Here is a 14,737-nt window from a genome sequence, read left to right on the forward strand (position 1 = left end):
AGTAGTTAAGGCGCCAGGCTAGAAAGTAGGAGACCATGAGTTCAAGTACCACCTTAGCCATGAAAGCTAGTTGAACAACTTTGGGCCAATCACTCTCTCAGTCCAACCCACCTCACAGAATTGTTGTTGTGAGCAAAATAGGACAAGATGTTTTACAAATTACTCATTACCTTGAGTTATTTGTAAAAATAATAAAGGCAGGAAATAAATACATAAATTAATAAAAAAATAGTATCTTCCATAGTTCCTGGTTTTTTTCTTACAATATGAAAGTTCCTATCCTATATTTTTGTTATTTATATACTATGATATTATTAATGCTCTCTAGGCTGCAAAAATCCTGACATCCCCTAGATGTGAACAAAACATCTTAGCTGCACCTCTTAGCTGCCTTTGGATATTTACAGCCTAGAACTAATTCCCCAATTTTCTGTGGAATTTCAGAACATGGCATACTTTTTCTTTAAAGGTACACCCTACCATTCCAGTAAGGAGCTCAAAGAGAAGGGCACCCAAACTCCACCAGTCGCAGGCCTCTGTTTCTTCAAAAACAACACCAACTTCTGAATGAAAGGTAAGCACAGTTAAAACATCAAAAAACCTTTTAAACTTCCATTTGCAAGATGACTCAGACCATAACAGAACATCTTTCCCCAATTATCTAGAGTGATGTTACTAGACATACCAGTTTGCCACAGCAATCAGGACTGTCAAATGTTTATCTTCCAAACACAATACAGCTGCTGAGTTCACCCATCATGCTAAACCATAAACAGTTTAAGTTTAACATGCTGCATGAACCAGCTATTGTGGTTCATAAAACCTGTAGCCAATCACTGTGGCTTTTTCCAGAAATAGTTGTTACAAGTATGATGCATGCTTCCACTCACTATCACTACCCTCACTTGGCTAGAGGAGCAATCTAATTGGCTGAATTAAAACAATTCCTAGTAATTCCAAAGAAAAATAAAACACACTAATAACAACATACAAAAGGACAAAACGTAAAACAAGATCACAGTGGTGACAATAGAAACTTCATAACAGGCACAGCAATTTCTGTCAAGCCCACACAGGTAGGTATTTAGCTGAAAGCGCATTCATTTTGGTGAATTCAGGGAAGGAATTCCACAGTCAGCACCTGCCATTTCCATTCTGAAAGGAGATACATCTCCTCTTCATGTAGGAAACAGGAATCTGCTTCTAGAGCATGGGTAGGCAACCTTGGCTCTTTTATGACTCGTGGACTTCAACTCCCAGAATTCCTGAGCCAGCTCAGCATGGCTGGCTCAGGAATTCTGGGAGTTGAAGTCCACGAGTCATAAAAGAGCCAAGGTTGCCTATCCCTGTTCTAAAGCAATTGTCCCCAAACTGGTGCCCTCTTAGGAATTAGGCAAGCTGTTTTTCTGGGCATTTACATCTGGTGGTCTCCAAGTCAAAAAAAGGCAGCCATACCTCCTATTTTAGTGAAAGGACAAGATCATATAATTCACTGAGTAGCCTTGAGAAACCAATTATCTCTCAGCAATGTAGCATACAGTGGATGTAGCACTATAATGATAGCCTTTAAGTGCTGTTGTTTTTAGGGTGGGGTAGACAATAAATAAAAAATCATGGCTATTGTAATGGATTTCTTCCAAATTTTCTGGCAAAGAAAGTGATGAGGATTGGGATTTCTGGGCAAAACCTTTGCACACTGAACTTTTGGGTGCTGATACAGCACAGGGGCTGAATTGTAGGAGCTTCCATGATGTGATAGATCTTTCTCTATGATGCACCTATGATTGAAGATAGCAGGAAAGGCTTTGCAAGCAACTCTGTATTCTTAGCGTATTTAGAGTTGTGAAGCTTTAAAGCAGGGGTCTTCAAACTTGGCCCTTTTATGACATGTGGACTTCAACTCCCAGAATTCCTCAGCCAGGCACGCTGAGGAATTTGGGTTTGAAAGCTCATGGGCATGCCAAAGTATATAAAGATGGTATATAAAGGTATATAACGATGATATAACTTCCATACTCCCAAGACCCAATGGTAACAGAAATATACAATATTCTTTCTCTGATATTAGTTCTCAAACCAACAAACGTAGCACTTGTTTTATTGCTAGAACCTTTTATACATGTAGATCATATTAACAAGGCCTGACCATAATCAAAGTATGGGATTTGGACTAGAGCAAGGGTTTGGGCTAGAAGGCCTCCAAGGTCCCTTCCAACATTGTTATTCTGTTGAAGTAATGTATTGATTTAATAAAAAGCATTAGGAAATGTTGAAGTTCATAGCAAATCCCCTTTTTTGCTCAATACCCTGGTTAAGTACTTATGGTTTACTGTATGAATTGGATTAACCATTAGATTGTACCCACAGAATTAATTAAAATGCAAAGCAATTTAACATTTGTTAATTTTGTAAAATGTCAGCCACTTCATTAAAATTAAAGTAATTTGTAAATAAAATTTAAAGAAGCTATTTTTATAAAATTGAATGAAATTAGTATAGGAAGAAAATATCTCTTGTCTCACATGCAGAACACCCACAGGGGCAAGGAAGCTGCTAAAAATGTTTCTACCACCACCACCAGCAAAACAGGTGTAATACAACTTTAATTACCCACAAGGCACAACTTGTAAATCCATTTTAAGCCATGATTTTGTATCTCTTCACTATACTTCATTATGAATGTTAATATTAGGTAGGTCTATGCAGTTATGCCTAAGATTTTACGGCATAGTTATGAGGAACACCTCTAAACTTGCAGCAATCATACATCCAGATACATCCATTGTTTAAAAAACTATTTTAAAAATTAGGAAGCTTTTGTTTACCTAAGTTGCCCCATGTATGTGTTAGTAAACCTAACCCTAAAGGCTAATGTTAAAATGCCTAATGTCTACACACCTGATTAGGTAACTTTTTGCTTTTACTCATGTTGCCTCCAGGTCTTTTTAGATGGAGAGTTTATGAACACAGAGAGTCTCCGCCATCAGAGAATAAACAGCCATGAGTGGTTATGGATCTTTCAGGCCTATGATACTGTTGACTTTCCTGAATAATTATGGGACTTCTACTTTTTTAAATGGTCTGGTAGATTTGGGGTCTGGATGCTGATCCTTTCCCTCATCCAAGAACAGTTTTTCCTCTTCCCTTTGTGACTAGTCTGAAAGAAGGCATCTGAGTCAGATGTGCACAAAATTACATTGCTGGCCATTGGCACTGCTGAGGTGAATGGCTGAGAAAAATTGAGACAAAACAGCCCTCACCTTTTTAGCCCTGTCTCCACAGTGAGTGGGATGGAGATACCCACTTCAGAACACCATGGTGCCACTTATTGGAAAAAGCTTCAGATAATATTTCCTCTGCACTCTCCTTTCCTTGCATTTTCTCTGCAATATATTGATATAATAACCTTTGTATATCACATCAATAAAGCAACCTTTACTCTCAGTAATATATCATAGACAAAAATAAAAAAACATAGATTGCAAAATACATTTGAAGCCCAACCAACTAATGTAATTCTGCATAGTGAAAAAGCTCTCCCCCTTCCAACCATCAAAAAGTTTTAATATTGCAATAAATCTTACTCAAATGCCAGATCTCAATAATGAAGCCATTTCATTCATATCAGCTAAGACATTTATATAATAAAAAATGGTAGCCATAAACCCAAGCAACCATTTGCTTTTCTATTACTGTATTTCTAACAGTTCTCTGCCTTACTTATGTATGGATCGTTCAGAAGAGAATTTCAGGATATCTGCATTTGTATCAACTGGCACTATATGAAGATTTTTTAATATATATATACAGAGCCAATTTTGTGTAGTAGTTAAAGTGCTGGCCTAGAAACCAAGAGACTGGGAGCTCTAGTCCCACTTTAGGTATGAAAGCCTGCTGGCTAACTGGGCTAGTCCTTTTATCCAACCCACTTCATAGAATTGTTATTATGGGGAAAATAGGAAGGAGTATCAAGCATACCCATCACCTTCAGTTATGTATAAAGTAATAAAGTTGGGATAAAAAAATAAAATAAAATAAAATAAAAAAATAAAATAAAATAAAATAAAATAAAATAATAAAATAATAAAATAAAATAATAAAATAATAAAATAAAATAAAATAAAATAAAATAACAAAATAAAATAAAATAAAATAAAATAAAATAATAAAATAAAATAATAAAATAAAATAAAATAAAATAAAATAATAAAATAAAATAATAAAATAAAATAAAATAATAAAATAAAATAATAAAATAAAATAAAATAAAATAAAATAATAAAATAAAATAAAATAAAATAAAATAAAATAAAATAAAATAAAATAAAATAAAATAAAATAAAATGGCAAGTCATAAGAATAGACTACCACTAACTGACAGTACATTTTTCAAACAGGCATTTTTCCCAACCATTCTGGAGATGCCAGAAGCACAACACCCAGAATATGAATTTTAGCCACTGAGCAATAGTTCTTTCTTAACTAGTTCTCAATCTTCTCCTTCTGCTCCTTATGAAAGAATCATATTTATGCAATATATCAATTCATATATTCTGATATATTCACAGCATAATCAATTGTTCATTCACCTTTTACAAGAGTACTTCACTGAGAAAAAGCACAAAAGTATACAAAATATATACCAAAGAAATCTTTCGTCCCATCTACAACAATCTTCCTGTTAATTTTGTTCCAGGATTTACATCTTCCCTTTTTTTTGTCAGAAAAGATGGACACTAAATTTGAACCTTATGCATTAAAATAAATGTTAAAACTAAGGAAATGCATTCTTCTTCAGAATCTCTACTAACAAAAATGGTTTCTGCCTGTCAATCTCACCTCTTTATTTAAGAGACTAAAATGATATTTCTATTCTGATATTTTTGTGGCCAAGCATGCACATGCGCAAGAATCCTAATTCAAGCAACACCTAACTTCATGCACTTCCAACTTTCTCCTCTTTTCTTCAAAACTAACGTTATAATAACAGAGACAACACTTTTCATGCAATTGAGAAATCATCATTGTCACAAAACTACCTGCAATTTGATATCAGAAAACTGTTCTGGTTCTTACAAAAAGCCACTGGGTAATGTTTTTGTTTTGTTTTGCTCAGGAGAACCAGACTGGATATTAAGATACATTAGCACAAGCTCTTACAGAATCCATTATTAGGATTTCTGCTTTTTCTGTGTCTACAATCCTAATAGGTTTGTTCATTATAGGTTCTATGCATGCTATCCTTGCTCTATGATTTCCAACTTGGGAGCTTACTTTACTATCTTATCATACCAAAATTGTCATAAGGCATTTATCACAACACAGTTTAAACTGTCTCCAACAAACCATGTTTCTTAAGGCTTCTTTTTCTTTCTTGGGCAAAATACATGGCGCAAAGAGAAAGATACAAGCCACGGAAAGATACAGCCATGGAAAGATACATGCCACAGAAAGACCTGGACCTGGATTATAGAACAAACAAAAGTATACAATATCATTAAGAGAGTAAAAGAATCGAAAAGGAAATGGGCTGGTCAGATAGCAAGAATAACTGATGGCAGGTGGACCAAGGCAGTCATGGAATGGACCCCACTTGATAAAAAGCATCCACAAGAGACCTAAAACAAGATGGATCAACGACATCAGCAAGTATTGCAGGCCCAATTGGCAAAGGAAAGCTCTGGACCATATTGGTTGGAAACATGGGGAAGAGGCCTTCATCCTGCAGTGGATAGACAATGGCTAAGATGATGATGATGATGATGATGATGATGATGATGATGATGATGATGATGATCTTTTGAACACTTAGTTCTAGCCATTAAAGGGTTTATAGTAACCTTCAGATTGGGTTTTCTTTAAAGAATCAAGGCAATATTTACGCATTTCATTTAAAATAAACTTTTATACTGTGAAATAAAAAAAATCTTCATTTGCTTTAAGAAAATGGAAAGGGTTTTTCTTCATGTTAGCTACCTCCAAGGCAAAGTTTAATCTTAAACTTTCTCTAAGCTATCTACTAATATAGAGTAGACAAGTTGTTTAGTTCAGTCAAGTATGGAAAATAATCACCCCTAATCTTACTTCTTTTCCAATTATATGGACAAGGAACTAATTTTCTCCCATACACACCCAATATGTACACAGAATAATTTTCAGATCGCATGGTCTAATGGAAGAGATTCCTTTGAGAATTATGGGTTTCACTGACAAAGTATAGGCTGAACTTTACTCTTGTTATCTTGGAGATAACCATAAGGGGTATTCTGTTGATCATATTTTTTTTCAAACTTTTTCAAACAAATTAATTTGCTTATTCATTGAGATCATGGAAGATTAGAACTCTGCATTCACAATCGATCTTTGGGGACTCCAAGTATCACAGAAAGCTTCAGTGCTTCAAAAAGCTGCCTTATTCCTTATGGTTATTTTTTTCCTACAATGCCTTTTTCTCAGAAATATTCAAATGCACAAAATGAAATAATGTGTGATAATGAGACAGGCAAGGCTGTTGCTCAACAATAACAAGTCTTAAATATTTTTATCAAAATGTTCTTCAAGAGCTTTCAGAGGGCCAGAGACTGATATTGGCAAGATGGATCAGTTTATAAGCATATTTTTTTTTGGGGGGGGGCGGAATTACCTGATCTGAAAAAACTATTCCACCACTGTGCATTTGTGGAAGCAAACTGCAGATATTCACATTTTTTTCAGTCAAATGGCAGGGGCAGGTCGGAAAAATCAGCTAGAACTGGAGATGTTTGATAATGAAATTGGAAGACTCACTGTTAATTCGTGAAATTGAAATTTCAGGTATCATGCAATGTGAAATGATTACATTGGCAATCCTAATCTAAAAGGATTAGGTGGCAAATACAAAAGGCTTGAAACCTTGGACTGTTTTGCCAATCAGAATAAACCAGAGATGCATAACTGATATCTTCCACATAAAGCTTCCATGACCAATAGCATGGTATGGTGGAAGTTATAGTTGAAAACCTTTATAGAACACCAAGTAGTTTACCGTAATCTTTGAATAAACAGCATGGAATTTTGCATAATGTTGTACATTCATACATTGATGACAGTAAACAATGAATGAAATTATTCTATTAATCAATTCATATTCCTTATGCAATTCTTACCTTCTGCAGTTTAAAAAACGTTATGGCTAATTTTTACACATTCTCTTTAATACCTACTTTATACATTTCAGATTGTGAACTACCGTATATAACTTACGTTTTCCTCATTTCAGCGGCAGTAATTCTTTAAAATCTAGGATCATAAATTTGGCAAGGGAAAAAATGTCCATAACAGAAGGTGATCATTTGAATTTCAAACTGAATCTTTCTTGTTTTCTCCTCAATTAGACCAAAACATGTTGATTTAAAAGGTTTGTGTCTGTATGTTTCTTTTTTCAAACTTATTTTTAGACAGAATAATGGCCCCCCTGCTAGTTTGGCATTTGCTCAAAATTTTTGTCCCTGCAAATCAAATCTGTTACTGGAATTTTTCCCTCTGCTATCCCTGCTCCCCCTCCTCCCCCTTTCAAAATACCAAGGCACATTAACCAAAAGATAAAAAGGTTGGTTGCTGATATTACAAAGCACAGGGCAGGTGGTTAATGTTTTTTTAGCACAAATATGTGATAAGATTCCCAGGGGATGCTAGGAGCAAAAGGATGTTTCAACAGAAGCGAAACATTTGCATTATGAGTTGGGAATAACCTTACTTTTAATCTTTACCCTAAGATTTGTCTACGTTATTTTTTTTTTAAAAAAAAGAAAATGTTTTTAATGACATGAAGGGACATTGAGCAATTTGGACATCTAATGGGCTAAGAAATATTGTGAACTGGTAAGAAGTTTGCTATTTAGGAAGTGCTTATAGCAAATAAGAGCATCTATCCATCTATAGCCATGACTCTAACTTTCAGATAGCAGTTATCTTTCCTAGCTCTACTTGAAGTACTTGGGAATTAAAATGTCCATGTGCAAAAGATGTGCTTCCCAATTTTACATTTCTGGAAGTAGTTATTTTTCTACAGTCTACAACCTCCAGTGGCATCCATCTCTAATTATTTGGGCCTAACTAAAGCTTCTGCCTTTCTTTTTCCTCATCTCCTTTGTGCATTTGATTACTAATGGAAGAAAATGGCAGCCTCTTCTACACTTCATTCTTCCTGCTTTCTACTCCATATTTTTGACCACTACTGCAAAGAATAAGAAAACTCTCAGCACCAAGAAGTAAGAGCAGCATGAGACTCCATGTTTTAACAACTTGCCTTCTTAACATATTCACCCAACTGTATTTATACATTTCTCCTTAGACATTCGGCTTCATTGGAACAGATGTGTTTTGCTTTTATTACAGTATATTGTACAAACTTTTTTATTTATTATTATTAAGGATTTTAATAATTGTGATCATCGTTCTCTGAATTCATGAATTCTGACCTTTGGGTGGGTAAGAGCATTATGTTTTGGAAATAGCATGACAGTCATTTGTATTTTCAAACTATATCCCACAGAACCTTTAGATTCTCCCAGAACTTGATTGGATTCTTTGAGAGCCCAAGGACCTTTTTTCTTTACATTTCATTCAAACACAGACAATTTTCTATCACAAGAACATTATCTCTTCATCAGGAGTTCTGGGAACTTTTCTTTTAAACTAACAATTTCTAAAGCAAGCCTGGAAAAATCCGATTTGCATCAGTTTAATACTAAAATACTCGGCAACTTGCACTGCTGAAAAAGCAGTTGAGTACAATTATAATTAATTATAACACAGCTTCTTCTTTATCTATAGTTCTCTCATATTATACAAAACTCCTAGCTGAGTCTGATCATAGACAACAGTTAATGGTAGGTTGCCACCTACTGGCCAACCTTGAGAACTCTCCCTTGGCAAAAAATTCCTTCAAAACCAAAGTAGATATTTTAGGACAAATGTATGGTGGTGGTCATGATGGAGGTTTTCTAATCCAAGCACTAGCTTTCAGCTTCAGGGGTTTAATTCTTTCCGTGCAACCTGTTCCATTTTTAATTGCTCCTACTCTTATCACCAGACAGAATTTCAGAAATACAAATGTGAACATCCGTTGGAGGTGGCAATTTACAAGTGGAGAATAGCAGGGTCAGAAAAGACTAAATGGGGTGCTCTTCAAATTCAAATCATCTTAAGAATATTCTGAGCAGCATGTGGCTCTATTCTGACAAGGGGAGAATTTGTTCTATTTGCCAGAAGATGATCTTCCAAAGGTGTATTTTTAGAATATATATTTAAAATGAATTGGAGTGCAACAAGACTATATTAGTTTTCCCTCTGCAGTTAGAAAAACAACATGCTTTCTTCAGAGTGTCATTTAAAAAAAATAGCATTAGGGACATGATAAGACAGAGCATCTAAGCATTATACTCCAACACATAGATTTGTATTGGGGAAAAAACACTGCCCACTAAGGAAAAAGATGCTTTTCTCAGGTATTTGCCTGTCTTTTAAGACTTTTGTTATACTAAAGCAAGATCTCTTTCCTTTTAATATTTCTGTCTCCAGTAATCTTTGGCCAAGTGTTTTGAATGTTCTTAAGATGACATGTGGAGAAGCCACATGTGATAATGGAAGATACACCTTATCTTGACACAGTGTCCATTTTAACTACAGATAGTCCTCAACTTATAATCATTCATTTAGTGATCGTTCAAAGTTACAACAGTACTGAAAAACTGACTTATGACCGTTTTCACACTTATGACCATTGCAACATCCCCATGGTCACATGATCAAAATTTAGATCCTTGGCAACTGGTTCATGTTCAAAACAGTTGCAATGACCCAGGTTGATGTGATCCCCTTTTGCGACCTTCTGACCAAGTCAATGGGGAAGCCAGATTCACTTAACAACTGTACAGTGTTTTACTTAACAACCGTGGCAAGAAAAAGTCATAAGGTGGGGCAAAACCTACTTAAGAACTGTCTCGCTTAGCAACAGAAACTTTGGGGTCAATCGTGATCATTAAGTCGAGGACTACCTATACTGTATCTAAAAGGAACAAATCAAGCTGTGCTTTGTAAATGTCTAGTCTTTTTAAAAGATTCAAAAGGTCTTTTGAATGAAAAAGATTCATTTAAAATCGTGAAAAATTACTGGTACTTTTCTATCTAATCGTTTATCAAAAACAAAAGCAGTTGTTGTGAAGAGGGTTACAACTGGGTTGGTATATTTTGTGTTAGTATTACTAGGGGCAAGGTCTTTCCTAACAACCTTTCCATTCTGCATAGTCTTGACAGTGATAAGAGAAGCATATAGATCTGGCCTTTTTTCCTATATTCTAATCAATGTATCATGGAACACTGTGTGTCTTTGCAAAACAATACTTGGTTCCAGTAGAAAAGTTCCCTGCTTGATACAAATGAAAAAATAACAGAAGCATCATTCTTTTTTTGTGTGACCTTACTGGCTTCATGATCTCTTTTTTTTGACTTGAAATAATCCAATCTTGCCCTAATTGCTGATCTTCAGGTACGCTGAGGAATACCAGGTTGGGGAAAGCTGGAAAAGAATCACTCCCCAATATCCCAGCATGATCATTCATACTGTTTTGCTACTTATATGACATTTGGGTGCATAACTGCAATTAACTCCAGAAACTCTAAAATATGCCCATCTCTTTTAGAGTAAAGCTTATGTTTTCCCATTCATATTTTGGACAATGGTTGTTTGTGATGGAAAAAATAAGCAAGGTGACAAACATTCCTGTACATTTAATGTAAGAAAATGAATATATATTTTCTTATTCCTATCACACCTGGGGGTTGTTGATCCGGTGACAGCACCAAGCCAACCTTGGCTGTTAACACTGAACAGGGTCTGACTTGACTAGCACCTGAAGTTGCTGGGCTATAGAAAACTAGCCTGAAAATTCAAAAAGGAATAGCAAATCCCTGCATTGGTGTCAGGAAAACGACGTTTGATTTCTATAGTCACGTAACTCAACAAGTGATTCTGGTCATAAAGTATTATTATACTACATTCCTTGTCAAGAATTCAAATAATAGTTCTCTAATCCAGCACAGGATTCTGCCTTTTCAAGAGAATCTATGGAGAGACATCACTATTAGACTATGCCATGGAAGTGAGGTCAGCAATAGATACAGGGCTGTATCTTGTGCCACAACTATGAATAATCAGAGTAAGCATTATTAGTCTTTTTTCCTTATTATTTCAAAGTCCATCAGGTGAAATATACAGATTTACAAAGCTTTGGCTGATAGAAGAGAGAAGAACACCTTGTTTAATAGCTCTTGATCCTACCTCAGAAAGTGAGGAACTTGTCTCTAAATGTTTGCTGAGCTACAACTCTCAGTATCCTCATCACAGAGCATGTTGAGTGGGGCAGCTGGAAGTTGTAATTCAACAACATATGAAAGTCACAGGCTTGTGTCCCTATTCCACATCATTTTAACTTTGTCCAATATTGCAAGTAGAAGGTTTGTTGATTATGTCTTCTATAGCATGTGGTGAAAATTCCAAAATACCACATTAAAAATAGGATTTGTTGTAAAATCTACTAAATCTAAGTATACAATAACATATCCAGATTTCTTTTGACATTTGTGACTATCTAGAAAGTGACAGAGTATTTTCTCACAATTAATTTTAAGTTATATACTGTATATCTATATTAAGGTGTATATCTATACACTGTAATATTTAAAATAATAAATATTACTTAAAATAATGAATATTCCCTCATCATTGTCTCCATCTCCATCTCTAAAATAGCATTCCCCTGGAGAGTCAATTCATAGCAACTTTATTGGGATTTAGGAAAGCAGTCAAAACTTGGCTATTTCAACAGACCTCTAAGAGAGAAATGAAATTACATACTTCCTCGGTCTGACTTCTTTAATTTATGGGATTTTAAGGTACTCGGAATCTTAATTGCTGCAGTATTGATTTATTTCTATTGGATAATTTTAATCTTAGACAAATTACCTTACTTTTACAAAACTAAGAATTCAGTGGCCTCACTCACCCAAAAACATACACAGTTAATAAAGTTTTTTTTTAAAAAAAGATAAGCAGCAAAATAAGAAACAACAAATTAACATCAATTTCTACTAATTAGACGACGACAAGAAAATTAAGATGGATGGTTCAACATCCTCCTGGTCATGTGTATTTTTCATGTATTCAGGCATACTTTTAATTATATATATATATAACATTTATTAAAATGCCTAATGAGATATAATTACATTTTATAGATATTTAAATAAAGTACTGCATTGCAAATGTATATAATTTAAAAATCTGAATAACTGAAATATTCCAATCTGCAAATGAACTGAGAAGTGTGCATCGACTCAGTTTTACAGCAGAATTCAAACAATTTGATAAAAAATAAAAGCAACTGAATTTTACTTATTCATTAATTTTACTTAATAAAATTTTACCAGAAAGTTTTGTTAAATCAATTAAGCCTCCCAGGGAAGCAAAGGCCTACATCCTGATCTAGATCACCCAATTAGTGATGAATTCTCAAAAAAAGAAAGTAGTCCTTCAGTCTATCGAGACTCAAGATTATTTTGTCCTGGGCTTGGAAGTGAACAAGAAGCCAATAAGAGAAAAATCAGCAAAATTATTCAGCAAAGATTTGGGGACAATGGTCTTAAAATGACCTCTAAAAATATTCTTACTTGAAGTAATTATTAAAATTATAGAGAATAGTTCATAGATCTTACTCACAAATCTTCTCAGAAACAAGCATTCAAACATTATGATACAGCAAATAAAACACCCCACTTAATTCTTCAAAGACTTGTTATCAGTCAAGAAGCTTCCGATGGTAGGTTTGGCTGCAGACAGATTATTATAGACTATTCCACAACTGGGCACTTGTACCCCTTCCAGGAAAAAGTTTTATTCTCAGTAAAATCAGGGCTTTGAGGACATTTTAGGAATAAAAAGTTTCTCTATGCAAAGAAAAAATCTACCTTTCATGTAGTATTCTATGAAAAGACAGCTTTTTGTACTGAGGTACAGTTAGCTGTATGAGATTCTTCCTGCCTTCTACAATCTAAAACAGTACAATGCAAGAGACAGATTAAGAATCTTAATCAAAAATAGGACTTTGATACCACAGGGATTTCCTCCATAATATCACCATAAATAAAAATACTTTAAGAAACTGCACTAGTCCTTTGAAGCCCAAATAATTTATAGTTATATTCTGTTTATCCTGGGTTTGGTCCAGGCTAATCTGTTGCACCTCATTTCTTCTGAAATCTTTAGAAGTGAAATCACTATATAACTAATTCACTCTGCTGAGTCAAAGCAAGTGGCAGATCTCAGTGGCCTTAACTAAACTCAAAAACAAGAGAATTGGATCTAAATCATATTTGGATTGGGTGACCACAAAGGAATCATAGGGCTATAGATTAAACTAGTATGCTTTTTGAAACATATAGTTTCCAGGAATCACATTCAATCTGAGGGATACCTTATCTACTCTTTCTTGTAATCAGTTCTGGTCAGACACTTTTACTTAATATAAAACCTAATTGCTGTCACTAACATTAAAGCTGATTAAAATATGCTACCTATGCATCACTTGCTGGGACACCCATTTTATTTGTCCATTCAATATTTATATTCATAGTAGATGTATAGCCACAGTTAGATTAAAATTTACTGAATATTTTCCTGGGGAAGATGCCATAATATGTACCTGCAAAGGAAAACCTCTACAAACTATGATAACAAACCCTTCTTCATTTTAACAATAAAAAGTTTCAAAAACTCTGTATACTTAAGCAGATTTCATAAATATTTAGGCATAACTATTACATCTAACTTTATTATTTATTTGTGAATTCTTCTAAACCAGTGTTTCTCAACCTTAGCAACTTTAAGAATTCAAGACTTCAACTCCCAGAATTACCCCACTGGCATGGCTGGCTGGAGAATTCAGAATAACAGAGTTGGGAAGGGACCTTGGAGATCTTCTAGTCCAACCTGCTGCTCAAGCAGTAAACCCTATACCATTTCAGACAAATGGTTGTCCAATTTTTTTCTTAAAAAATTCCAGTACTACAGCATTCACAACTTCTGGGGGCAACTCGTTCCACTGATTAATTGTTCTAACTGTCAGGAAATTTCTCCTTAGTTCTAGGTTGGTTAGTTAGTTTCCATCCATTGCTTCTTGTCCTGCTTTCAGGTGCTTTGGATAATAGATTGACTCTCTCTTCCTTGTGGCAGCCCCTGAGATATTGGAACACTGCTATCATGTAGTCCTTTTTATTAAACTAGACATACCCAATTCCTACAACCATTCTTCATATGTTTAATATATCATATTGCAAAATAGCATATAAAGATGTTAGCAGATACTGAACAGCCTGTATTCCCAAGAAACAGACAAAGGGTGGAATGGGATGATAGTTCCATGAGAAAATGAAAGCTGCTAATCTGTTTTCCAAGTGAACCATTTGAGGTTATTGCTCTAACCTGGAGCACAGTACATTCTCTCTATGGCATCGTTGTCACAGGAATCTTCAACCTCACTCCACCTGCTAAAATACGTTAGCTGAATGTGTCCTAAAAACAAAACGACAGGAGAAATCAAAACATTTTTCCCTTCCATTTTATGCAGAAGTGAACTGTAATTACTCCTTTTGTAGCTAAAAACAGTATCATTAAGAATAATGGCATCATTAAGTACTAGAA

General features: G+C 34.7%; 1 protein-coding gene across 2 annotated transcripts in view; it reads right to left on the minus strand.

Moving 5' to 3' along the window:
- RPS6KC1 (ribosomal protein S6 kinase C1) overlaps positions 1–14,737 on the minus strand; it is a 98,182-nt gene that overhangs the window by 13,979 nt on the left and 69,466 nt on the right. Inside the window, exons 13-14 of one of the 2 annotated variants that reach the window (XM_083349501.1) lie at positions 14,519–14,608; positions 481–563 (exon numbers count right to left, since the gene is read on the minus strand). In XM_083349501.1, coding sequence (XP_083205627.1) covers positions 481–563; positions 14,519–14,608 — 173 coding nt within the window. The remainder of the gene's footprint in view (positions 1–480; positions 564–14,518; positions 14,609–14,737) is intronic. The other variant, XM_083349502.1, reaches the window with a different exon arrangement.

The sequence above is a fragment of the Vipera ursinii genome, assembly GCF_947247035.1.
Source record: "Vipera ursinii genome assembly, chromosome: 1".
Lineage (NCBI taxonomy): Eukaryota > Metazoa > Chordata > Lepidosauria > Squamata > Viperidae > Vipera > Vipera ursinii.